General features: G+C 41.2%; 1 protein-coding gene across 1 annotated transcript; it reads left to right on the top strand.

Moving 5' to 3' along the window:
• Positions 1 to 2,871: 2,871 nt before the first annotated feature.
• samd12 (sterile alpha motif domain containing 12) lies at positions 2,872 to 22,624 on the top strand (the record flags this gene model as incomplete). The annotated part of the gene is made up of 3 exons (XM_029443714.1): positions 2,872 to 3,007; positions 15,582 to 15,722; positions 20,799 to 22,624. Coding segments are annotated over 3 exons (354 nt in total), but the record flags the coding sequence as incomplete, so codon positions are not given.
• Between the last annotated feature and the right edge of the window lie 3,521 nt (positions 22,625 to 26,145).

Raw genomic sequence — 26,145 nt, 5'->3', positions numbered from 1 at the left:
GACTCAATTCATGACTGGTGTGCAACAACTCCGGAGGAGAAATTAATTATACATCCTCTGCTAAGAGCATCTAAACAATGGCGCCAGCAAAAGGATAGAAGGATAGATGGGTGACAAAATGATGATAGGGGTTAGGGAAGCAGAGGCATGACATGCAGGCATCGCCGGGGAAGAGAGATAGATGAGGGAGGATGTCAGCCTCCTTTCTTTTCTTTGTCCTTATATAGTGTGTGTGTGTGTGCGTGCCCGTTCCCAGATGTATCCCACTTAGAAATAAAGCAGGCTTCTCCTCTCACCCCTCTGCTGTCACTCAAATCTCTAATTGGCCCAGAGTCTCTTGAACACAGTTCTTTGAGCATGATTGTACTCCTGTTTTCTCCTCTCTGCTGTTTTCTCTCCACCCTTTGGCTCTGTTTTCTGGCTAGCAGGCAGAAAGGCACCGGCTCACCTATTTTACCCGGCCCCGGGAACAGAGCTATGGGCTAAATCAGTGCGGAATGTAAAACACAGATGGCCATTGACTCACAAATGTGTTCATGGAAAATGAGCGAGTCTCCTGTGGCAAATTCTGCCAAGTCCATTCTGGAGCACTAGCTTTTCTTTTTCTTTATTTCTGCTCTCCCTCTTTATTCCTCTGCCTCATCTGTCAGTCAAGCAATCCTCTACACTCCCAGCATCCTCTGCTTTCTCTCCTGCTTCTTCTACCCACCCAAACTCCCCTTTCCTCGCATGCTTTTAACACATGCGGTCCTCTCCCTCTCTTTTTCTTCATCCGACTCAGGACACTAGTTAGGGTTAATTAGCATTAAGTTGAGATGTTGTTTAATGCTTAATGTGGTTTCTACCTGCGATACCTGCCTACCTGCTCCCTTTGACTGTCTTTCACTTCGCCTACCTGCAGGAGATGTAGACTGAATGCCAAAACCAGCATGTACATCTCCCCCAATTTTTCTTTCTCTCTGGAGTGCTAGATATAGAGTGAGTGGGACGGAGCTGTGGAGACACATAGGGAAGGAAAGGTGGTGCCATATAATAAGAAACAGGTGAGAGTGAAGGACATGGGGAGAGATGAGAGCTACAGTATGTGAGAAGAGGAAGTGAGAAAGACAATGTGATAGATCTGACGGGGACTGAGCGAGATTGAATACGGGGGAGAGATGAGAGATGTGGGGGAGCGGCGGTGGGAAGCAGAGAAAATTCTGCCAGTACCTGTTATTCTGCTCTCTTATGGGTGGAGAAGAGAAGGGTTTCCATTGCTATGCCACACCACATGATAGCCAGAGAGCAGGCTGGAGTGAAGGGGAGTGTATGTGAAATTTTAATCACCTCTCTCTGTTTGTAATTTCAGGAGTCCCTCAATCAAAATCAAAAGCATTGCCAGCACTTTCAAGAGTAATCCCTTTGGCAGGCTGTTGCTCTGCCTGCTGTTAAAGTATTTAAACTAGAATCTCGCAACCAGAGTACATTGCAATGCAGATATGTGCTTGTACAGAGGGTTACAGTATGCTATTGGAGTAGCTCTAAAACAATATATGTAATGTCATTCTTTTGTGTGGACTGCACTAAAGCTTCACTCTGTAACAATGGGACGTTTCTGTGGCGTTTCACCACTAGGGGCGCTGTAGAGCAATACTTTGGTTAGCTTGTATTGTTTGTATTTAAAGCTCTACAGGCTGTTTAATCGATTCTTTGTTTAAGCTCTAAATATCTGTGATTCCAGCTTCTTGAATGTGATGACTTGATGCTTTTCTCTGTTTTATACCACTTTATCTTTGGACTGTTGGTTAAAGGCATTTGAAGTATCATGCGGCAAGAAAACACGAAACAAGAAAACAAATCACACATAATAGCGGCAGTCTACTGGATTTGGCCATTAGCTCTTGTCTGATTTTTTTATGTTGTGTTGTTTTGCATTAGTTTTAAAAAGACATGTGTTGGTGCTACTGTGATGCTGAGGGTAGCAATCTGTCAATAAAAGTATAAATAATGCACCTTTTAAAACATTTAGATTATTTTCTGAGGGGAAAAAATAAAACATTCAACATCAGTGTCAGGCCTTAAGGGTACAACATAAACAAAAATATTTATTTATAATTAAATCTTCCCGGGGTACCTTAATGCTGGGCAGACACTGCTCAGATCAAGCCCGTTATGAACCCCCGACTAACTGTAGAATCCAACAAAACAGAGCTAAAAACAAAGCTATCTTAATCTCAATGAGAGATATTACTGCCTTCATAATAGAGATTTAAAATAAATAAAAAAGTCTTCCCAGACATCTGCGGGTCGATTTTCTTTTGTCCTTCTTGCTTGAAGGAACACTGACTGCCTCTCTCTTATTGTTCAGGTTTTGGCCATCGTGTCTCGTCTTGTTTTGAGAAGACAAGGTGAATAAAGGCTGTGGTGTGACTTAACACAACATGCACTGTTAATAAAACACAGTTTCTGCCCAGCTTGAGATTGAGTTTTCTTTTTACTTTAAAAGAAGAATACTTTATTGATCCTTGAGGGGAAAATGTCACACAGCAGCTCGTAAATATAATATGACAAAAGCAGTCAGGTGGAAGGTGTCACATGACTGCACTATGACCCATGTGTGAGGAAACATCGAGGATGAACAGTATTTTATTAGACAACGCAGTGCACTGCAGTCCTCACATCTTATTCTCTGACCAAGATGTGAAAGTGGTAGTCCACCAGCAGTGCCCCCAGGCTTTAATAAAACATGTACATACATAAGGGATCTCTAAAAAAGAACAACAGAGCAATTTTTAAAAAATGGCACTTATACAATCGCTTCAGTACATGTCAGAGCTGATTCTAAAGTGAAAATATAAGCCATATAACAGATTATGAAATGTTGTTTGTTTGTCTCAGCCAGGATATGTGAAGCTGTCTAAGCCAGTGGCCCTGTGGACTCAGCAGGATGTGTGCAAATGGCTGAAGAAACACTGTCCCAATCAGCACCAGATCTACAGCGACTCCTTCAAACAGCACGACATCACAGGTACTACTTCGCACTTGCACTGACCTGTACGGTGCATGTCATGGATACACGGTCGTCCAACATGCATCTATTCTGCAGTTTGACAGTCGCAATCAACCCGGGATTTGTGCTGTGGCGTCATGCTCGCATATACATTGTTGGCATCGTCTGAAAAGCCAATCCACAACATGTTATGAATACTCAAAGTGAGGGTCCAAAGCCCTCTATTTATCAGGTGCAGTAATTAGTTACACGTGTTTGTCTAGTCGGTGTGTAGCAGTCAAAACTGAAGCATTTTAGGAGACAATGTTCAAATCAGGTTTGCGGTGAAGTCTTGATGCAGCACAGCTCATCTCCGCTGTATTTTTCATTTCTCATCTTGATGAAGGCAGATCTCATCCATAACATCCCAGGTGCGCTCAGCACCCACTGTCTGCCACCTGCAGCCCTGCCACCCGCCCTACCCGTCTGTCCATCCCAGCCTGCTCACTGTCGGCGTCACCACTGACAACAGTTGCCACGTCAATCATCTCCCTAACGAGGCTCCTCAAGGTCACCCCGGCGCTAACGACACTCCGGTCCGCATAGTAACAGCCGACCATTAATTGCCGTGCACTCAGAGCACGACTGATCATATTAATATGTGTATTTGTGGCTTTGGAGGACCTCATCGACTCAGTGACTGGCTGGTGGGATAAATCGCTCGGCGGTCACGATGAGCGTCGTAATGACTCACGCCTCCATTTTACTCTTTGATACATTTTGACTTTTGCACGGAGGGTTTTGAGATTTAGCGTCCTCTGTTTAATGGTCTGAAAATATGGATCTTGCTGCTTTTCAGTTCAAGTTGCACATTTATCTCATCAACAGCATGTAGGTCCAGGAGATAACCCACAATTCATTGCATGCTTGCTGAACCGCTTCTACATTTTCAATCCATCTTCAAGTGAAAGCATTTCGGAAAGTTTTATTTCTCATTCAAGGGACCGTAGAAGCGCAGCTGTGGTGACTAATCACTTTTGACAGACGAGTTGTAGTGTTTTTTTATTTTTAGTTGAATACATTTCGGTCTCCTGCTAAATGAATTATTCGCAGTAATAATTCAGATTGAATCCAAGGCACATACATGAAAAGGACTTAAAGAGGCTTCCACTGAAAACACTCCTCTTATCACATTCTTGCAGTGTTTGTTACATAAAAGAGAAATCATGTCAAGTGCAGTCATCCAGTCATTCAGAGGTCCATATCTAATTAAGGAATATTACTCTAACTCTAAGATTAAATCCCTCAGTGTTCCTGACTAGCCTAATGCATTCAGTTATAGTCTGTAAATAAATATATCAGTCTTTCAGTGATTAAAACAATAGTGCTGAGCCTCATAACGCTGTATTAACTTAATGATCTGAGTTTATAATGCTTTTTACAGGATAATACAAGAGAATAAAGGGGTTAACAACATATGCGTGCACATACAGTACACACACACACACACACATGCACTTTCCTACTGGCACAATTAGGAGATAATGACATGCGCAAAACCTGCAAGTAATTCAGTTTGTCTTCACATTGAGCATTAATTAACAGAACCCAATTAAAACAGGCCAAGCCACACCAATTGGGCTCACAAGGCAATTTGCATCCCAATCAATCTTTGAAATATTATGCAGATATATTTTTCTGTTCCTGCACCCTATTAGAATAAACAAGGGGGAAACAAATGATGAATGCAATGTTGTTGTGGAAAACAATCATCCGTAGACAAACAAACAGCGAGTATGAATACATTTATAAGGGCATGCAGTCGTGCGTCTGAGAATATCTATTGGTTCAGTGTGCTTGTCGTACAATAGCTGTAACACTTGAACATTGAGATGGTGTGTGTCTCCGTGTGTGTATCTGCATGCATCTGATCTTTGGTTTGCAGAACATTGGATTCTCCAGACCATAGAGTCTCTTTTACTATTGTTTTGGTCCAATTCATCCAACAGAATACTCAACCCTCTCTTTTTAGCTGCCAGCGGTACTCAAATCTTACTTGTCTTGACAATGTAGTCGTCCCTTCATAAACTACCAAATCAATACAGTCTCAATTCCAGATCATAATTCAAACAGGCATTTGGGTCCTCCCTCTTTTTGACATAAAACAGCAGCGAGGGAAATGCATTTTACTGCGTATCAGGGCTGGTGCAACATTATAACGTGGAATTCCTTCAGTATGCAGCAGCTGCCTCCCTGCTAGGCTCCTGTAACCTCAGCCAAAGAAATCAATGTTTCCCATCCTCCCTCCAGCCTAGACTGCCAAGAAACCCTTTCCCTCCCTCAATCTTCACCTCCCACCCCCAACAGAGACGGTGGCGAATTTGACTTTAACACCCAGCTGTCATTAAAAATGCATTAAAGCATATTAAGGCATAATTAGATATTAGTCCCTAATCCGTTGTAATTACAAGGACAAAGCTCTTTTGGTGGGGAGAGTAGGTTGGCATGAAAAATTAGTTAAGCACACAATTTCCGATACCTTAGATGTAATCAGCGCAAAAGGTGTGATGACATAAGTAATCACAAGCATGAGGATGAAAAAGGTGATTCACTATTAAGTTATATTTTCTGTCAAGGAGACCATTACGTCACATTGTGGAAATACGGAGCCTCTCTGAAGGCGTACAAAGACTGAAGTAGATGCAGCTGTGTGTGTGTGTGTGTGTGTGTGTGTGTGTGTGTGTGTGTGTGTGTTCATTATACAGTGTAATAAATGATTGCCCAATTAACAACTTTAAATATTCTTATATGAAATAATATCAATTAATAGCTGATATTTGCAACTGGAAATATCCCACAGTCATGGATAGATAGACAACGAGTCCGTGGGCACAGACATATGAAAGCCCCCCAGCCCTCCTATATAGGAGCAAGATACCCAGACTGAATGAAACGCTAAACAACAGCTTTGATATAAACAGAGACGGCAGTGCAGTGTGAATTGGGTATACTACTTGTACCCTCCATCAGTTAGACTGTTCCCCCACACACAGGAACACCCAGATAAATGAATAACCAGCTTCATAATACCCCTTGATGTATAGTGTCATAAGACCTTACTCTGAATAATTAATAGCCTGTAATATTAGTGGTGTAATGAAGGGTGGCCTGTATCCAGCAGCTCACACTATACCACTTCAGTTCTTCTTAAGGTCTGTGTTCAACGCCCGTCTGGTTGGCGGATTCATAATCCCTCCACTTTGAAAAAGAAACAGCGGCATGCGAAGCTCTGGCCATGATCTCCACGTCCACGAGAAGGTCTCACGCTGGGAACAAAATGTATATTTGATGAGCGACAGAAAAAGGATGAAAGGTGACAAACGCTGTTTTATAAAGCAGGACGCGGACACCCAGCTACAAACGCCTAAACGACACTTGAGGGATGAGACTGCGGGTTCTGAAGGCGCCACAGACTGCTGTCAGAAAAGTGCTGCTGTCTAATAGTAAACGAGTCAAAGGGATTTAACATGGCTGCAGCATAATAATAATAACAATATCAATATCAACTCAAGAGCCACAGAACAACTCCTCTGGTGGCAATTGTTTTGTGTAATTTCCAAAAGTGAAATTTGAACAGCTCGCTGCTGATGAGCTGTTTGGGGGACAATTTGATCCGCAGACAGAAGGAATTGTGGTTAATGATGCCATTGGCAAGGTGATTATATGTAATGTGTAATATAAAATTAATTACTGCTGTGCCAAATTGCATGTTTTGAAATGTCGTCCTTGCTTTTTCCATATGGAGAGTTTTGGAAATGAATCTTCAGAGACTTTGAATGACATGCAGTAAAGCAGTTGCATAAACAGCGTAGTTTGCCTCATTATACAGACATGATACTGTAATACTGTATTCTTCTCTTCATGTTCCCTTTTTGCCAACTACTGTCTCCGTTTGCGATCACATAAAGAAAAGAAGAAAAGCCTTGACCTGCCATAAAAGAGACATTCCTGACTCCTGACATTCAATTCATTACAGCTCACGCCCCCAGTGAGCCTGTTGTAATGATCATAGCAAGAAAATTAGAGATTTGGTCAAAAATCTCAGCAGCACTAAACGGCCATGTGATTACAGTCTCAATCAGAGTAATCTTCTCACGGAGTACGTCCCACTTGCCAGTATCATTCGGCAGTTGGCAGTTGACCAGGCAGTGCCTCAGTGAAGCCTGTAGGCATGTGTGCGGTTTATTTTGGATTTGTGGTGCTTGTTACTCCACAGAAAATGTAGATCAATCTTTCAAAAGATGGTACAGTACCTGCATCACTGTTATCTGTGATTTAATTGCATCCAGAGATCTAGCTGTATGTGTTTATTAAGCTTATATGAGATATTTAAATATTTATGACTCAACTCGTGTTTTTATTTATTTAATTTATTTATGCCACTTGAATAATGTTGCCTTGGGCTCGGGTACAACACATTTTCTGCATAATTCCTGCATTACAAACCGGAGGTGCAGGGTCTAAGAATATATACTACTGGGTTTTAGGAGCTTTGCACAGACTAGAGACTGAAAGTCAGGATATCTCTTGCATTTATTTCAACCATTGTTTTTTAAACTTTTAATAAGGACATATTAATTTAAATCTAATATTAATATGTCGGAACGTATCCTTCTATGGATGATATGGCTAATGAATGCAAAATCATAAATAGTCAAACTGATGTTCGTAGATTAAACACTGTTGATTGACTCTACTGTTATGTATTACCTGTGTTGGGGAGTAGTGAACTGCATGTCGTTTAATTTGACATTTTGTAGTAGCTCGCTGGTAGTTCAACTACATTCATATTTGTATAGTGGTTCAAGTAGTGACATTACTCTTCTTTTGTTGTTGTTTTTGTGTAGTAAACTACTGAAACAATTTTGGGCCATAAAAAGAAAGGAATGATTTAAAAAATATATATATTTTTACCATTGCTTTGCTTCTGTAATTGAACCTCTTTGATTGTGACAAGTAAACAGATACTGTAGATGCACTGTTAGACTGCTCAAGCTGTTCATTACTGTCTAAAAAGGTACAAGTTGAAACGGTTTTACTTGTTAAGATTGTACAAGTCAGACGTTACAAAACAGACGAGTAAGACGACAGGCCCATTATTTTATACCCGTGTATAAAGGTGCAAGTTAACAACTTTTTAATGTATTTATTTTGGTTTATGTTTGACTTGTGAGCACTTTTTGAAATAAACCCAGTTGAGTGGAATTATTTTCTGGCATGTGACTTTTCATGCATTTTACTTAATTTCATATCACATACAGTGTCTTCTCCCAGTGTGAAGTAAATAGCAGCAAAGTTCAAAGTAGCTTCCCCATCACTGTCTATTAAACAATTTTATATGTCAAACAAAAACCGTTTCATTGGAACTTGAAAAGTTTTGGAAATGTACAAGGAAACTTTATTTCTAAGGAAAGTGCTTAACGTGAAGCCAAGAAATAAAATACAAAAGTATTAAAAAACGCAATAAAAAGGAATATAAAATCAGTTCAAACTGAATAAAATGAGATATGCATTAAAAAAACCAGAAATGCAGTTATAGTGCAGTTACAGTGCAGTCAGTAATGAGATGCCTCAATTTCAATAAAGGAAATAAAAGTGCAGTAGCTGAGGCTTTTTGTTTCCATCTCATTCTGATGAACAGAATATCTCAGGAACGCCTGGAGGGACTTTCTTCAAATTTGCACAAACATCCACTTGGACTCAAGGATGAACTGACTATAATGTGATCGTCAAAGGTCACTGTGACTTCACAAATCTCTCTAACTCAAGAATTAATACGCTACGTATGAGAATTTCACACAAATGACTAATAGGATAAAATGAGGAGGTGATGACATTTTGGACAGACATGAATATAAACTGCAAGTTGACTGGTTGGCGGAGGCATACTACCCCAAGGTGGTATTCTTAGGTAAAGATAACATGCATGATAACACATCATACGATCATAGCGTCCCCGTATAAATAAAAGCGGATATTAAATATTCTCCCAGCCATACTTATTTCACTAGTGAGGGCCGACTGAACACAAATCAAGGCTCACATGATGGCAGTTTGCTCCTATCACAACCCGACTCATCACAAAGTCTGAAAGCATGCGCATCAATCCTTTGTCATTTCCTTCACAGCTCTACGACGGGTTGTTAAGGCTTTAAAATCACAGCTAGCTCCTTCCATAATGACCACGGAAATTCAGCATGGTGTGTTCAACTCAGGCCAGCTAGTTAGCGCCACAGTAAACCTTACAGTTATTTCCGTAATCCATACCGACTCCACAGTGTTCAACTCCCAATGAGCTGTCTACAGGTTGTCAGCTGTGGCTAACCAACAGAGGTGCAGTATAATGAAATAGATCAGTACTGGTGGAATCAGCATGAGGCTACTGCTGCTGTGACAAGTGGAGGACTGAGGCGCCTTATTATCCATGTGGAGGTGTGCGTTTGTGTCTCTCTCTGGCTGGCTGGACTCGTTTCATTACTCTCTACTGAAACCTGTTCTCTTGGATCATAACTGGCTTCCTCTCCTACAGTCAGTAATAGCATTAGCATTGGATCACAGGTGCTCAGTGGCTGCAGCCTTTTAGCTGCAGGGTGACAAGCAACTCTGCGACAATCAGTCAGCATTTACTTTAAGGACTGCTAGCTGCTCCATATCACAGTGAATAGCACGTGCAGAATCTGCCCGGTGCTGCCTCAGTCTATGTTTTGTAGTCGTCAGCTTGTTGAATCCAACGACGTTAACCCACTTTTATTCCGCAGGGAGATCCTATTGCATATGGCAGCAAGAAGTATACTTATAGTATACTTACTAGCCAGCGCTCAACACTCGCATCCTATGTTTTTCTAGTGCAGGTTTCGGCAGATGCAGCGCTGTGACATTCGTCCCCAGAGGACACGCACACATGTGCGCGGGAGATTTGAGGAAAAAAGATTTACCTTTTTAGGAGAAGAATACATTCTTGCGCCGTATCACCGGCTTCAAGCACAGCTGCCAAAACATGTCAGTTTGCTGCCTTTGTACTCCTGTCCGTACCCGTGGCCGCCGCACACACAGCCGTAATTAGCTCCATGTGCAAAATGAAGTGTTTGTGTACATGTGACCGTGGTTAACAAATATGTCCTAGTTTGCACATGCTTTTGTATCAGATGGGTCTGTGTACTATATGCGTGTGTGTGATTGTTTGTACAGATGCACTTTAAGCTCCCATTCATCAAAGCCGTGGTTGACTGTGCCTGGATATAGCTGTAGATTAATCTGCTTCAGCCCAACATTGCTGCTCACCCACCGCACATTAATCCATCTCCACGGGACAATGTGTGTGGGTTTCTGTAAAGCATTTGCGTGTACATGTGTGTCTATATTTGGATTGCGTGTAAAAAATACACTTGGAACAATATCATTTATCCTTTTTGTTTTAGTATACCTCTTGTCTAATAAAATACAGATTCTTGGAAGTGAATCAGGAAAAGATGTGCTACAGGTAACTACCAGAATCAGGGAATTAGGAGGAGAGACATTTTTAGAGTACATTGAAAGCAGCAGAAGCGGCTCATCTTCTTTGGATCCACTAACCCTCTTATAGAGAGAGGGGAAGACATTATTTACCTCATTCCAGGGGGAGCAGAAAAGCATGGTAGTCATGGTGCTACCTGAATAGGTAAGTGACAGTGAGAAAGAGAGAAGCAGGGAAGGCTTAAGAAAAGGAAGGAGGGTGGCGAGGTACAGTGTTTTATTACTGTATGTGCAGAAAATAACTTGTCGGGAATGTAGGTTAATTTGCAGGTACAGTAGTTTTCCACCCACTTGTTTGTATTCACAGTTACAAGTCAACTTGAGATGAAAACACAAAACACATTTTCCTAATATGCCCTAAATTGCCGAACGTTTTCCTGCTTCTTCTTCTCCTGTAGAAAAATGTGCTCATTCTGCCTCTCAGAGTCTCTATGCCCACCAGAAAGTCCCAGAAATACAGTCCCATGGTCCATGTCAGCCCCTCTTTATCACCACAGTGTATAGAGTATACATAGTATACACCCCAGAGTTGATCAGAGGCTACAAATGAATTCATTTAAAAACCACAAATGTCATTTTAGCGGAAATTAAATATCATAATGTATCAGAGTTACTGGTGATCAATTAATAAGTAGAGAAAGTCGATTGAGAGTGAAGCTTTAATGTCCCCACAGGGCAAATTTGAGTACAGACGGCAGTCAATAAAAAACCCTAAAGAGGGGGGAACACCCTGTTGAATCCACAGCTGGTACCGGACCAATTCACATTTTGTTTAAAAAGCCAAAGCTGATGGAATAAAAGACGTCATATCTGTTTGTGCCACATCTGGTAAACCTCTGCCCTGATGGAAGTAAACTACTAAAGTAAAGTAAAGTCCAGTGGAGTGACATGAGCTTTCTATGCGGCAAAGATCATTTAAATTGACACTGTTGACTATGTGGAACACCTTCACAAATTTCCTAAGCTTTTTGTTTATCAGACTAAAGCAACAGATCCGAGCAAATGTTAGAACTGACTCCGTAAAGGAAGTAGAAACCGCTTTCAACAGAGACTTGTCATCCCTGAAAATTGTTGGTTTGCCTTTTTTTTTTTGGATAAAATCAATCTGTTGGGTCCCAAATACTCTGTCCCCTTTAACCCAAGCAGATTCAGAGCGCTTTTTGATCCACGTTTTACACACCGTGGCCTCGTTTTTTAAATTAAAATATTGCACCTCTATGGAAGCAGCTCACTCGTGGCCAGAAGAAGAGAGAACTCTTGTGTGCAGTGCAACACAGTCATAGTGCTATAAATAATAAATCAAATAAATATAAAATGCAAGTGATAATTGATCATTTATTTTACAAAAATTGCAAAGTGACCACAAGTTTTACCAATATTGGACAAAAGGGGGGGCTCCGCATGCTTTACATAATGAACTATTTATATTTTTACAACCTCTCTTGTCCTCTCTGCTCCGTGTAAACAGCCTGCAGTTCAGTGGAGGTTTTACTGACTGTCTCAGCCGAGTCATTCATGGCTTCCCAGTTGCGCTCAAGGGCTCAAGATCTTGTAAACTTGTTTCTTGTTTTTGCAAGATTTTAAACGAGACATGTAGAATAAAGTGATTTTGAGGAAATCTCACTATTTTTTTTTGGTTTGATTTGGTTACGTTTCCTGACAGAAGTTCGTCACACATCTTTCCTTCAACGATTGCCAAAATTAAAAAATAAATATGATAATAAATTCAGGTTTTACAGTGACAAATAGTGTAGTTTTGGCGATTTGTTCTTTTAAAGAAAACATACCTTTCAAACGTGTAATGTAATCTTCATACGTTTTGGTGAACTTGATGGAAACAATTCACATTTTATTTTTGCCCAAATTGGAAAAGCTTGCTCAAAACGTGCGTAGCATTTCAATGGATGCGAGAGAAGGGACATCGAGGAGAAGAGATTCTGTCAGCTGTCAGAGAGGAGAGAGAAATTTGAATCCAATCAATACTCCGTCATAAAAGAAGCTGCACTGACAGGACCTCAGAGTAAGTGGATGGAGTAAAAAAAAAAGTGCTCAGAGAGGTGATTAAACACATGTTCGGAACAGGACCTTAACTTCCCCGCTGTAACGCGAGGAGTGCAGAACATTGTCGCCGTGTGAGCGTGTAGAATATATGTTTTGAGTTAAGAGTTAATGATTTTCTGCCATCGCTTCCTTTTGCAATAGTCTTTTTTTTGTCTCGAACTGAGGCGCCACACTCTATCATAGTGCTGTAATCTCGTAGAATTACCCATGCAGCAAACTGACATAGTGTTTTGTGTGTACCACCACACAGCCCAGTCTTGGTCTTTGTGTCACTTGAGATGCCTTTTACAGCTGATTCACTTTTTTTCCATCACTTCCAGAGCTTCAACTTTTCTTCAAGTATCTCTCCCTCTCTTATCTCATTTATTTCCTCTTGACCAATTTCCTTCTCCGTCCTCTGGTCCTCCTCATCCTCTCCTCCTGCTACACTGCTCGGTGTATTAATTGTGGTTTGAAAGATTCCCACGTGAGCTTTGGTGGGATTGTCGAAGTCAATGGCTCAGAACTCCAGGGCAAGACAGTGAAAGCTTGGACTCCTCACAGAAGCTGATGCGGCGCGTTGGCACCCACCACCCAGAACTGGCAGCTTGTTCAGTCATCGGCAAGCTCCTTATATTCCAGGCATCCGCTGTACTCCATCCGCCCACATTAATACACTCCTTGTTTAACGCCGTTAGGGAATAAGGCCTAATGTGTTACAGGGAAAACTTATTTAGTGAATTCAACATTTATGCTAAATGCTTTTAATGACCAATTATAAATCACAACTGGAAGGTTTCATTAATCCTAATTGTCTGTTTTGGGGTCCTTAAGGCCTGGGTCCTCTTTAGTAGCTGAAACATTGTTTTATCACCTCTCTACTAAATTACGCATTTAGATTTTGAACTGGTGACATGTTTCCGGAGTCCAGTGCTAAAGATGACACAATGTTTCTGTAGAACACAGTTGAAGTAAAAAGTTATTGCTAAGGATTATTGTGCAAAGCTGATTTTTAAGGAATTATTTAAGACAAAAAAAAACAACATAAGAGTGAAGACTTTAACGAAGTATTCCAAAGACAGGGGTTAAGGTGAATTTGTGCAACTCAAATGTTTTTAAGGAAAATCTTAAGTTAAGATGCTTCATGCAACTGGCCATATTTCCAATGGAGTTCCACCTGTCTGGGTCTGATTGACCACCAACATGAGTAACTATGTACTGTAGGATAACCTACTCTACCTCTCTTTGTCCGGGAATTACTTTTTGCAAGGCGAAAGGATTATGAACCAGGAAATATTTACTTATTGGTGTATTAATTGTATTTTGGGTTTTCACTTCAGTGCTCTTTTTAAATTTTTGGTTTTAATACGGTCGGAAGAAAATAAATTGGTTAATTTTGCATATACGTATTGCAAACTAATTAGTTTTACACATATTACATACTATATTAGTTTTACACAAATTGCAACAATGAGAAAGTAAAAAAAAACACAAGGATCAACAGGATGCTTCAATAAATAATCCCAAAAGGGGAGTTTAGTACGAAGATTTGCAAAGATGCTTTGTGAACCATCTGTTTGTTACTGAAGCAAGTGAACCTCTGTTGCCATGCCGATATATCTTTGGTTACAGAACGAGATGCCAAGTGATGGTTGGTCAATATTTATAGACTCATAACGGCGTGTGCGCGTCGGTTTTCTTCAGTCAATTTGTGCATCTCCCCGACTTTCCGCCCTCCGCCCCGCTTTCAATTCATCAGTCCTGTTTCTTTCCACCTCACTAATCTTATTCTTCCCATCTTCCCATTTAATATGCTCCTCTCACTTGTGAGCCTTTATGACTCTACTTTGCTGCCCAGTGTTTATGTAATGGGTACTTCCAGCGACATTTTGCGTTGAAGCTTCTTAACTGTGTTTGACATTTTAACCCCATCTGGCCGCAGAGCCTAGCGAAGAGTTGCTTTTGTTAAGGTGGGAGAAAATTGGCCTAACACAGTAAACGTTATACTACTAACACTTAAGAGGTACTTAGCTTTCCCATCTGTTCCCTTTTGTGCTGAGGTGGCAAAGTGGTAGTGTGGGGCTCGGCGTGCCCAAAAGATCTACAATAGACCGTCCAAACAAGTCGAGACATACAATTATAAAGTCTGCCTTTTCTCTCTGTTGTTGTTTTTAAAAGTGGGCATTAAATAAAGCCAGAACACATATTTATAACACATACATCTTGCATTATGAATTGAATTAAGCTTCATATTTATAAACTTTAAAGATCTGACCATGAATAGACATAGAGGGGATGAACAGAGGAGAAAGAAAACGAGGGAGAAGAATGTGACGGACTAACTTTCAGGAGCCTATGAGGACTGATCTTTCCCCTCGGCTGTCAACCAATCAGAGCCAGTTTCTTGCCCAGGGAGTCATCAGGACAAAGGAGCAAAGGGAGCGGGTCCAACCTAACGCCTAGTAATTACCCTGAATTATCATCCTATCTGCTTACCATCCCACATGATACAAAGGCACTCGTAACAAGCGTTAATAATTATGCCGTACTTGACTTGCATTTTTACCAGCAGCCTAAATCCCCCTCATCGACACTGATTGGATGATTAAATTATGGATTTTATACAAGGATTTGCAATTAAGGAAGGAGTTGTGAGGGATTAATGCTCAAGCGACATGCATTACTGATATTTATGGAAAAGCTGTGTTTCAGAACATCGTGCTTCACATTGCTGGGAGTAAAACTAATTGACATTCACGTTGTAGGCAAAGGCTCTTAAAAACAACTGCATCGTAAAAACATGTAGCAGACTCGAAAAGCTCCGTTATCAACGTACAATGCACAGGCTGGGATTTTCCGTATTTGTTTGTGGGCTCACTCTGTTCTTCCTTTGACATAAATTCTTTATCTGTACCCTATTAGAGTGTCTCTGGCTCTACATATTGAATCCCGCTCCTTCTGTCCCTTAACCTTCAGCCTCGTCTTTGTTTCTTGTGCGTAGGGCGAGCTCTGATGAGATTGACAGACAGAAAGCTGGAAAGAATGGGTATCATGCAGGACACCCAAAGGCAGCACATCCTGCAGCAGGTCCTTCAGCTTCGCGTCCGGGAGGAAGTCAGGACCCTTCAACTTCTCACACAAGGTAGACTTTTTAGCACCCTTTGAAACTCAGTCCACCGTTAAATCTATAAAAGACCCTGTACACATTTCACCATGATACCATTTGTTTCATTTAGCATAATCATTTGCTCACACAAGCTTCAAAACACTACAGGGTTTGTAGAGCACATTGTGTATCTGCATCTCTCGCGGGTAAATATTATTCACAAGGACATCTCACATTCTGATAAATATTCAAATTATTTACTGTGCAGCATTTATGTGCATGCCATCTGTAGTCATGGCAATCACTGCATGTTTTAAAGCTCGGAGGAAGTGATGAATCAGAAATGATTAGGCAACTCCAAGAGTCATGCACAGATTTTCCTCCTTGATATCTTTTGGTGTAAAGGGATCACAGATCGCTCATTTTATTAACTGATTTCTCCATGTCGAAGTCTGCAGTTATGTCTCGCTGTCATTTAGAGCCTCTCTGCTACGCAATTACCTGCAACAGCTTTAAGGCCGGGACACAGCAGCGTTTCTTCTTATTCTACGTGAATGTTACCCGTAGAGTTCAACTTTGACGAACTTTGACATGTTGACCCTTAAGCGCCGAAGAGTCCAAAATAGAAGTAGCTTACCGTAGCTTATTATCTGTGTTGCACCATCAACTTTCATTTAACCTTGGAGTAAAGACTAATTCACAAAAGAGCCATGGCTAACCGTTAGCATGTTTGTTCGCTCAGAGAGCTTTATTTTGCCTGTTCGATGATTTAATAAAATGGTGTACAACGGTGAACGAAATGCCAGGGAGAAGTAAAAGGTAAAATAGCGAGAAGCTGCAGGAGCTGTTGTGATTCAGCTCGCCAGCTCTAGCAGTTCACCAACTAACCCTGCGATTAGTCACTATGTCCCCCAGCTTCAGCGTGAACTAGCGCATGTGACTTTGTAGTGTGACTGCCGCTTTAAAGGTAGCCTGTCGAGGGTTTTTAAAAGTAATGTTCACTTTCCATCTTCATAAAACATTTGCAGAGCTGATTTTTAAGTCTTCGTCAGCTGATTGTCAAATCTTGGTGTTCTGTTTAATGCTCATTGATCCCCTTCTGTTTGAACTCCATGTGTCTCTAGATAAATAGCCAGAAAACAGTTATTTGCCGAGATACATGTAACTATCACTTAGCTGTTGTTTCAGAAGACAACACTCTTTGTTGTGTGTAGGTACGGCGCTGTTCGTATTACTGAAATGGAGCGGAGTAGACCGATAGACGGACCTCCTGCTTGCTTTTTTGTGGTTGTAAATAGAGCTTTCAGCCCTAATTCCATTCTCCCTATTGTAGCAATACACACACACACACACACACACACACACACACACACACACACACACACACACACACACACACACACAATTCATTGGGAGAAACTAAGCAATCCCGTGTAAAATCAGTATTTGTGTTTGTGCTCTCATGCTAAACATTGCATCATAGAGCAACCTCTAAGATCTACAACTGTACTTTATATTAGGCTAGTTTGTAACTTTGAAAATGATAAAATTATAGCTCAGTCTGGTGTTGTTTCACGTTACATTTCAGGATGACTGTAGAGTAAAGAGTCCCGACACTCATCTAAATAACATATGTAGGTGCTATTTCACTCCAACACTACCACAAGCAAAATCAGTGTCGGCACATTGAACAAATACCTTCACATTAGATTCTCCACAATGTTTACATGTAATAATAGAAAGAAGGAAACACAGTCATTTTAATTGTAAAGCGAGATTAGAAGTTTATCAAGTTTGGGACACAGATCTGAATTCAGAATAAATACTGAAGGAAATGACCTCCCTGTATAAAACAAATAAGCTTATTATAAGAAAGTATTATGGATTTACTGTTAAAAGCACTTATTGTAAATGATCAAACTGCATCCTATAACAAAAGGGATTTCCCGGACAGTCTTCATAATTCACTCGGCTTCTTCAGGACACAGATCAAAGTAGTGACAGTAATCAATAAGTATCTTAACTGTTACACTTCAATACAGAGGGCATTAGCTAATGAAGATTTGTAGCTATTGGTAGCTCAAGAATATTTCATTAGAAACCCACCATAACAACTAGGCTATAAAATAAAAAAGTAATGATAATATAACATTTTTAGAATATGAAACATGTGTCTAATAATTCTAACGCGTTCGAAATTTATACCAAATAATTTGAATGTGATTTAGACCGATTTTAATTTAGCAATGTGATCATACAGTACAGTACAGTAAGCAGTGGGGGAAGAAGTATTCAGATCATTTACTTAAGTAAAAGTAGCTGTACAACTGTGTAGAAATACTCCATCACAAGATTCAAAGTTTCAGTAAAATAACAAAAGTATTAACAAGAACATTTACTTAAAGTATCAAAAGTAAAAGCACTCATTATGCAGACGCGTATTTTAGAAGCTAATCATATGTTTTGTATATAAAATCTTAAATACATTTTTTTTAATATCCAGCTTTTCCTTTTATTAATTTTTTTTGACATTATAATCCCTCAGTCATCACTTATGACCCATAAGAAGTGTGTGATGGTGTCTGGATCAGCAGACACCCTGCAGCCCTGTTTTTTTATGTTCGAGACATTTCTGAGCACCAACAAAGAGCCTTTGGGCCCCACACTGGAGAGTTACCGCTGTGTCACGGCCCTCGGTGACTGCTCACAATAACCCTTTAGTTTGTATACAAAGCGGCGGAGAACAGGTTGTAACATTGCTTCAGTGTTTCCCCTGCCCGTCTCACTGCGTGTCAGTTTGACCGAGCGAGCCGGAGCCGATGCGAAGCAGAGCGTGTTCTTTGGCTGTGTTCATTCAAAATCAGGTCCCCGCTCACAGGATTGTGCGTATGTGTGCTTTAGAACGTAAAGGCTGCGAAACTATCAGAAAATAATGTTATATTCCTCTGATTCACTGGTTTGTCCTCGCTAACGCAGATTACATTACAGGTCATTTAGCAGACGCTCTTATCCAGAGCGACTTACAGTGAACTAACTACAGAGACAACTTGGGGTTAAGTGCCTTGCTCAGGGGTACAATGGTGGTATTGAACTCGCAGCCTTCTGGTGTTCTGTTTGGAAGGTGTACCACTAGACCACTAGGCCGTCACCACCCCACCAGGCTGATCCGTGTCTTCATTCACACTCTAGCTCGCTCGACCACCGCTGCTCTCTCTCTCTCGTGCGCGCTCGTTGTGAAAAATGCTGTTTATTCTCACAAGATACAATATACTCATCAAACTGATTTAAATATTGCCTCTATTGATTTTGACCTTTAAACAAAGTCGCATGTAATTGGCTCCTACAACATTCAGCTTCCCTCTATTAACTTTGCTGTATATAATTTACAGAATTTGCATTTCATTTGGACACATTTGTTGTCTGTTCCACAAGACACCACCATCATATTTTCCTGTGTGCACAGTGTGGCACATCTGCAGTTTCTCACTTTAACCTCATTTTCTTTGCTGTCTACACAACACACTTCTCACTTTGCACAATGCATCCTCTGTATCATGTTTCATAACAACAGCCAGGCGCTGTTGTTTTCCATCCTCTCATCGCTTTCTCCGTCTCACCCCGTGATCCTCAGCTTTCCTAGTCTCTTCCTCAGCACTTCTAGCAGCCGCCCTCCTCCATCACCGCTTCCAGCAGCACCCGTCTGCCCACAGACTCTCAAGCAGGGTTTTGCCGCAGGGCCTGAGAAACAAATTGTAGGGATCTTTGTCACTCTGCGGAAATTCTTGGAAAACATTTGGAGTGTAATAAAGCAGCTTCTATCTCCCGCCGCAGTTTTGGTCCCCTAGCAAGTGGAAAATAGAAAGAGAAAGAGAGAGTGCAATGGAGAGTTTAGCTGAGTGATGACACTTTGCTAAGGGCTACTCTCAGCCTCCCATCCCTTTCCTCCTTGTGCTTTCTGTCTCATCTTTGCCGCTCTTTTTCTCCTCTCCTCACCTCTGTATTGATGATCTGGGGAGCGACAGGCCACCTTGCCTCAGCAGCAGGAAGCAGCCTGTTAGCCGAGCCTACCTGGGCCTCGGGGAAAACGGACAAAGGGACAGAAAATAATTAACGATTGGTGGAAGTAGGGAATGTGGAAATGTAGAGGAATGTAATGTCATGTTTCAGGAAATTGGGTGCACATGCTGTTTTTCATGAATTATGTATAAACTCCTAAGAATCATCACAGGAAGTAATAACAATTTGGAATAAGTGAGGATTGGGTCTTGAAAGGAATTACATTAAAATATTGTTTGTTTTTGCTTTATCATAACCATTGGTTGGGTTCCCCTATATTTACCAGCTGTATCACTGGAAGTAACTGAAGTATATAAAGTCTGCTAAGCTGTCACTTCTGGAAATGGCAGGGAGGGAGAAATTGGAAGGAGAAGAGATGGTGGAGAATTTCCAGGCCCAATGGCGCACTTCCTCAAGCTGTTGCTAGAGGAAAATACAGCTGTAACCAGCAGGGAGGGAGAGGGAGAGAGAGAGGCAGAGAGAGAGAGAGGCAGAGAGAGAGAGGCAGAGAGAGAGAGAGGCAGAGAGAGAGAGAGAGAGAGAGAGATGAGGAGATGATGAACAGAAAGAAAGGAGGAGGAGGAATGGTGTGAAGAGCTGGTGGAGGGGAGAAAGAAAAGGAGATGGAGGCAGTGAGAAGATGGAGAAAGTGAGGAGTGTGAGAAAGAGAGTAGGTGAGAAAAGGAAACCCTATTCTACCCTCCCTCTGAGACCTGATGGAAGACAAACACATGTCTATATATATGTAACTTCAAACCCAACACTTCCTGTAGATATTTCACATTAAACGGCTCCCAGGCTTTTATGCCATTTGAGCCGCTGGCAGGCTTTACACGTGAGAGGGTGCAGAACAGAGCGCTGAAGCGAGAAAGGTGCACAATAGAGAGAAATGGCAGAGTCTGGGGGAGAGAGAGCGACGTGTTGTAATTACTGCAGTGTACCCAGACAGAATTAGTTAGACGGACAGTGATTAACCTTTAAGGCTTGCTCGGCCATGGGAGGGAAATAATTAGATTTCCCCTTTTGTGTGTGTCTCTCTCTCTGTCTTTACCACAGGGACAGCTACGAGTGGAGGCTCATCGCTTATTGCTTACAGTCAACAGAGGCGCACGAGGCACCCCAAACAGATATGATACCCAAACAACAACGGCCTCTGATTGTCAAGTGGAGGACCTGATAGTGGCACTTTGGAGTGCAGGGTGCAGAGCAAGGGGGCTCTGCTTACTGGTGACATAAGTGCTCTAGCTGTGTGGAGAGTGACAAAAGAGCTTGGTAAATAAGTTCAAATATTGCTCGCTTCCTCAGCCATGCACACTTCGCCCAATCACTGCGTGAAGTGAGCATGCTGGTTGAATTGTCCGTTTCAGGAAAAGTGAGCTGGAAGAGGTTTTAGACGTCTTTCGACAATCCAACAAGCACTTTGTTTGAAGCGTACGGTCCCGTTATTATGATGATATAAATCAAGTACAAATGTGGACACTTATTGCGCATGACGTCAGTAGTGCTGTTAACATTGATTGCGCCTGGTATCGTGACACTATAATGATACATACTGAACAAGCTCCATGGATGAACCAAGCAAACACAAACGCTTTGCACGACAGCAACTCGTATGACGTTGAAAGGGAAACATACTTGACAAGTTTTGTTACAAACTAGCCTGATATAAATAATGATTTTAGAGCACGACTTGATATGAAAGGTTTGAGAAGCCCTAGTTTAGTGACAATAAAGTGAAAGTGCACTTGAATTTTCATCTTGACAGACAGACAGACAGACAGACCCTGTCCTCCTTCAGCTAAAATGTCAACAAAAGTTATTATAGTTACAGTTTTCATCCTAAAACAGTGCTAAAAATCTTAATGCTTCATATGATTCAAATAAATCCTTGTTTTTTTTACAGTTAGTGGCAAAACCTTTTTATTACAAAGCTCTTGTCAAGTACAGCTGTGCTTCGAAAGGGAGGAAATGAAAACAACAGATACAATCAACACTAAAAACAAGGGAGGACATTTAATAAGAGATCAACACATAGAAGAAAATCCATGATTTGAAAGACAATACGTTTTAAAGTGGGTATTTTCTGTTGTAAATGTCTGCGTTAGAGACAGACATGCTCGTTGCACAGCTTATATTTAGCTTTAATATGTGTATCCAGTATATAAACGTAGAGGGGCTGGGTGTTGAGCAAAGCATCTCGCTCTCTGTATTATGGCTTCATATTAACCCCTCTGACAGCTTGCAATTCAGACTTTGAGACAATGAATGAGAATGGGGAATGAGAATGTTATGATTAATTAGGTTGTTTTCCTGATAATGACATTTAACCGTTGAAATAGTTGTGTGTAAAGGCCTCTTGTGACTGCACTGAATCTCTCTGAATTAACTCTAATACAAAGATTGGAAGCCGTTAAGCCGTTGCATTTCTCCACTCCTCAAAAAAAAAAAGAAATCAAATTTGTACTCTTCTTCTGTATTCAATTTCATGCTTATAACCACTTCAGAGTTTTCAATAACAGTCCGATGCCAGTAAATATGCTATTACTGGCTTGTGAAATCATCACTCTTAAAAGAAACTTGAATTACACAGCTGACGGAGCTCTATGAAAGTGGTTTTCTGAGTACATAGCGCTAATCTGTGAATGTAGACACAGGCTCGCTGTTTATGCTTCATTTACTGTAACAGAGTCTCATTTAAAGGAGAAGACGAAGACAACTTTGAAAGAAATTAGACATAGATGCTTTACAGTTTCTTTTTTTCACATTTGTTCTAAGTTGGTGAGAAGTTTAGTAACTCCAATCCATGATTTACTTTTCCTACATTTGGAAGTGTTAAAGAGGTACCTTTTTCATTTAAATGCTTGCAGTGCGGCTGACAATCAATCACAGAAACTACAAAAGCAAACGTTAAAAATGTAAAAATGTAATAAATAATTAAGATTCCAGTCTTCTCGCCTAGGTTTGCTTTTTTTACACAGTGTAGGTGTTGTTCGTGATTAAAATGTGCTTCCCGATAACGAGAGCTGCAGTTATTTTTCCAAGCATAGTTGTCAGACACAATAGCCTACATTTCTTATTCAGGTCCCAGGGTGAAAAGGTTCACTGTGGCCCCGGGGCCCTAAATGAAGGAAGCTTTCCTGTTGTGCTTTAGTAGACCTCAGTTCCCTCGCTCCAGGCACCTTAATGAATGATCTCTCTCCGCTCCATGGCTTTACACAGGAAATCTCTTCAGTCAGAGAGCTTCTCCTCTGTCTTTTTGCCTGGGTTTTTAACTAGTCCAACATGTAAAGTTTGCTGACATGAAGATCGTGACTAGAGAAACTAAGCGCTAATAAAGGCAGGAATCGGGGTTCTACTTTTTCCCCCGGCTCGTAGATGAACAACTCATTTTACAGTCTGGTGATTTTGGGATAACGAGCAGCCAAATCAATAACTTTTTTTATGCTAACAGGCCTAAAGAAAGAACATTATTAGCTTGCTTGCAAACAAAAAAAACTCTTAAAGGCCAACAGCAAAAGTTTGTCCTATGGGCCATCATGAACTAATAGAGTATCTTTACTCCCAAGTCTTTATTGAAACCATTCGCTCTGAAGACTTCAGGAGCTGAGGGTGACTACTGTCCTTCCTTTGGGCTTTACAGTGAATCCGATGTCTTGCCCCAGTGTGTTGGGAGCTGAGAGCTATCATTATCCGAGCGCTCTCCTCAGGATCCTGCTCTCTATAGCACTTCCTCCTTAAACCTCACTTAACTCCATCCATCCACCCTACCCTCTATCTCCCCTCTCTCTCTCTCTCTCTCTCTCCTCTCTTTTTCTTGCTGCAAGCGAAGGTCAAATTAATTCTTTTTCATAATTTCCTGTGAGCGAGATTCCTTCCTCAGAGACTCCATCTATGGCTCAGTGCCTGAAAGATGTGATTAAGGGGAAGAACTAAGCGAATACCTGTGTCTGAAAAAGGGAATTATGTTTCTTTTTCTTTCTTATCCATATAGATATAAGGAGTAAGGTAATATCACATTTAATAAAGTTAAATTAGGAGCACAGATTGGGCTCATACTCAAAAAGGTCATTTAGGAGTAAAAATGGCTTCACTGATCTGACGACACAGTGTGCCCTAACCTTGTTCATTAATGCTGTGGGTCTCTGAGGGACTCAAAGCCTAATGCAGACATCAACAACATAACTACACACCTCAGATGGTAATAATGTTATGAAATACGAAGAGTAATTGCATCTCCTGTTGTGAAAGCAAAGGTTCCTTTCATTAAGGCATGAAATGAGACTGGCGGTGGTAATGAAGGTAGAGCACACACCCCATAACTTGCATGACATTCACTCAATCAGTAAATGGAGTTCAGTTATACTTTGAAATAAGAAGGGAAGGACAGAGGAGGGAAAGGAGAAAGAATATGAGCATAACTAATGCGGCATCTTGAAAAGATTCCCCCCTCCCCAAAATATACCTTTTTTCTTTATGTATCCTCAAGCTATAATTCTCCTTGACATCCAGTGAAGACTCCCTGCTCAGGGCCCCCAATTACAGACTCTCACTCCAAGCACTTCACACTGGACTGCCAGTTGGCCATTTTCTTTTTTTCTGCAGGGGGGGAAAAAAAAAAAGCAGAGAGGGAGTTGAGCAATGTCAAGGTTAGCCAAAGCACATTTCATCTAGTTTTACCCAGGGATGCATGAATACAACAAACCCACTGTTACCTCCAAGTCTGGCTTTCAAGGACAGTAGAGCAGGATGCAGCAGAGTCTGAACAACATGTACAGATCTCCTAATGAAGCTGACGAAATGTGAGGGAATGGAAGGAATAAAGGGAGGTAATGAAGAACGATAAACAGAGAGACAGAGGAATAAAAGGTGCACAGGTGCAATAGCTGCAGGCACATCGCTGGCACTCTAGTTATATGTGATATGTTGCGTGTGTACGCTCAGGCTTCTGGCCTCTGACCCATGGCAAAGGAAAACAGATTGCTTTGACAGGTCCACTGACATCACATGAGATGTTCTGCTCTTTCGCCAGAGCCTCCAGAGTCTTCGGCTGCCACATATCCAGTAGGGATTGAAGCATTGCTGTAGTTTGTTCCCTACAATGCAAAAATGATGAGGGGAAATTTGCATAGAGTTTAGCCATCAATATATTATTTGCAATGAAGGGCTCTTGGGACACAAAGAGAAAGCCTCTGCAGGGCCTGTGTCCCGTCAGTCATGTAAACATAATGAAGTTCATGCATCTTAATGAGCTGTAAATGGTATGTTGGTGTGAAATCACAACCGGAACGCTATATAACAAAATTGACCTCGCTTGTGGATCAAATCCCAACGCTCTTTTATGCCTTTTCTAAACCAGAAGTGGCGGGTGAGGTTTCACTGCATAGAGCCACATTCATTAGTTTATAGTGATATGAGAAGCCATTAAAAAGTCATTGTGTTGGTCACCCGGCAGCGCGGCTGGTTCCACTCAGTCTGCTGCCGTCTCCAGCCTCCCTGACCACCTCCGGACATCCAGGAGCCAAGACGGCGTGGACGCACCAGACTCCTAAGCACACGCCTTCAGCTTCCCAGCACTCGCTCGTGATCTTACCAACCTGGATCAATAGCCATAGGACACTTACTGTACTCTGAGACCAGCCATTACCCTATAAACATGCCTGAGCACTGGCTCCAGACTTACTTTACGTACGTGTAATGGAGAAGAGAAAAATGGCACTCAAGGAGTTGTTTTGCCCGCTGTTCGTTGCCAAGGCGACCATTATGCAGTTTTGAGGTAATGTGGTGGTAAGCTTATTAGTTAATGCATTAGAGCAGACACAATAATGAGTTAATATTGTATAATACTGTTCCCTGGTACTTGGGATGGGCATTTCAATTTGCAAAAATGATATTCGATATTCGCTCGAAATTATTAGATCATTATTTGAAGACACGCCATTTGATACATTGGCCTTCATCAGGCTGGCCGTCCCGCACACACACACACACGGCTTCAGTGTAAAATGCTCTGTTCTGCTCTTTCATGAAGTGATACAGTTCAGGCAGACAGTAGTGTCTGAAGGGGAGCACTTCTTTACATCTGAAATATTATAATTATACTGAAAATGTCTCTACAGGTATATTCACAATGTAGATGTTATAATTAAAGTTCAATATTCTGGTGCTTAACTAGACTTATTCCCCTGCGAGTTATTGCTGTATGTTTATTTGAGCATCGAGCAGACATTATCCAGCTAAGCCAGGAGCAAGAGTGACTGATAATAAAAATAATATTTATTCACTGAATCACCTCAGAAAGCGCAGTACCATAGATGCATAAAGACGAACATAACGGAGAGAGAGAGAGAGAGAGAAGTATTGAGTGAAAAGAGAGAGGGATACCAAGGACATTTTGAGAGAAATG

This window comes from Cottoperca gobio, chromosome 11, assembly GCF_900634415.1.
Source record: "Cottoperca gobio chromosome 11, fCotGob3.1, whole genome shotgun sequence".
NCBI classification, from domain to species: Eukaryota; Metazoa; Chordata; class Actinopteri; order Perciformes; family Bovichtidae; genus Cottoperca; species Cottoperca gobio.
This window is presented reverse-complemented; position numbering and strand designations above follow the sequence as displayed.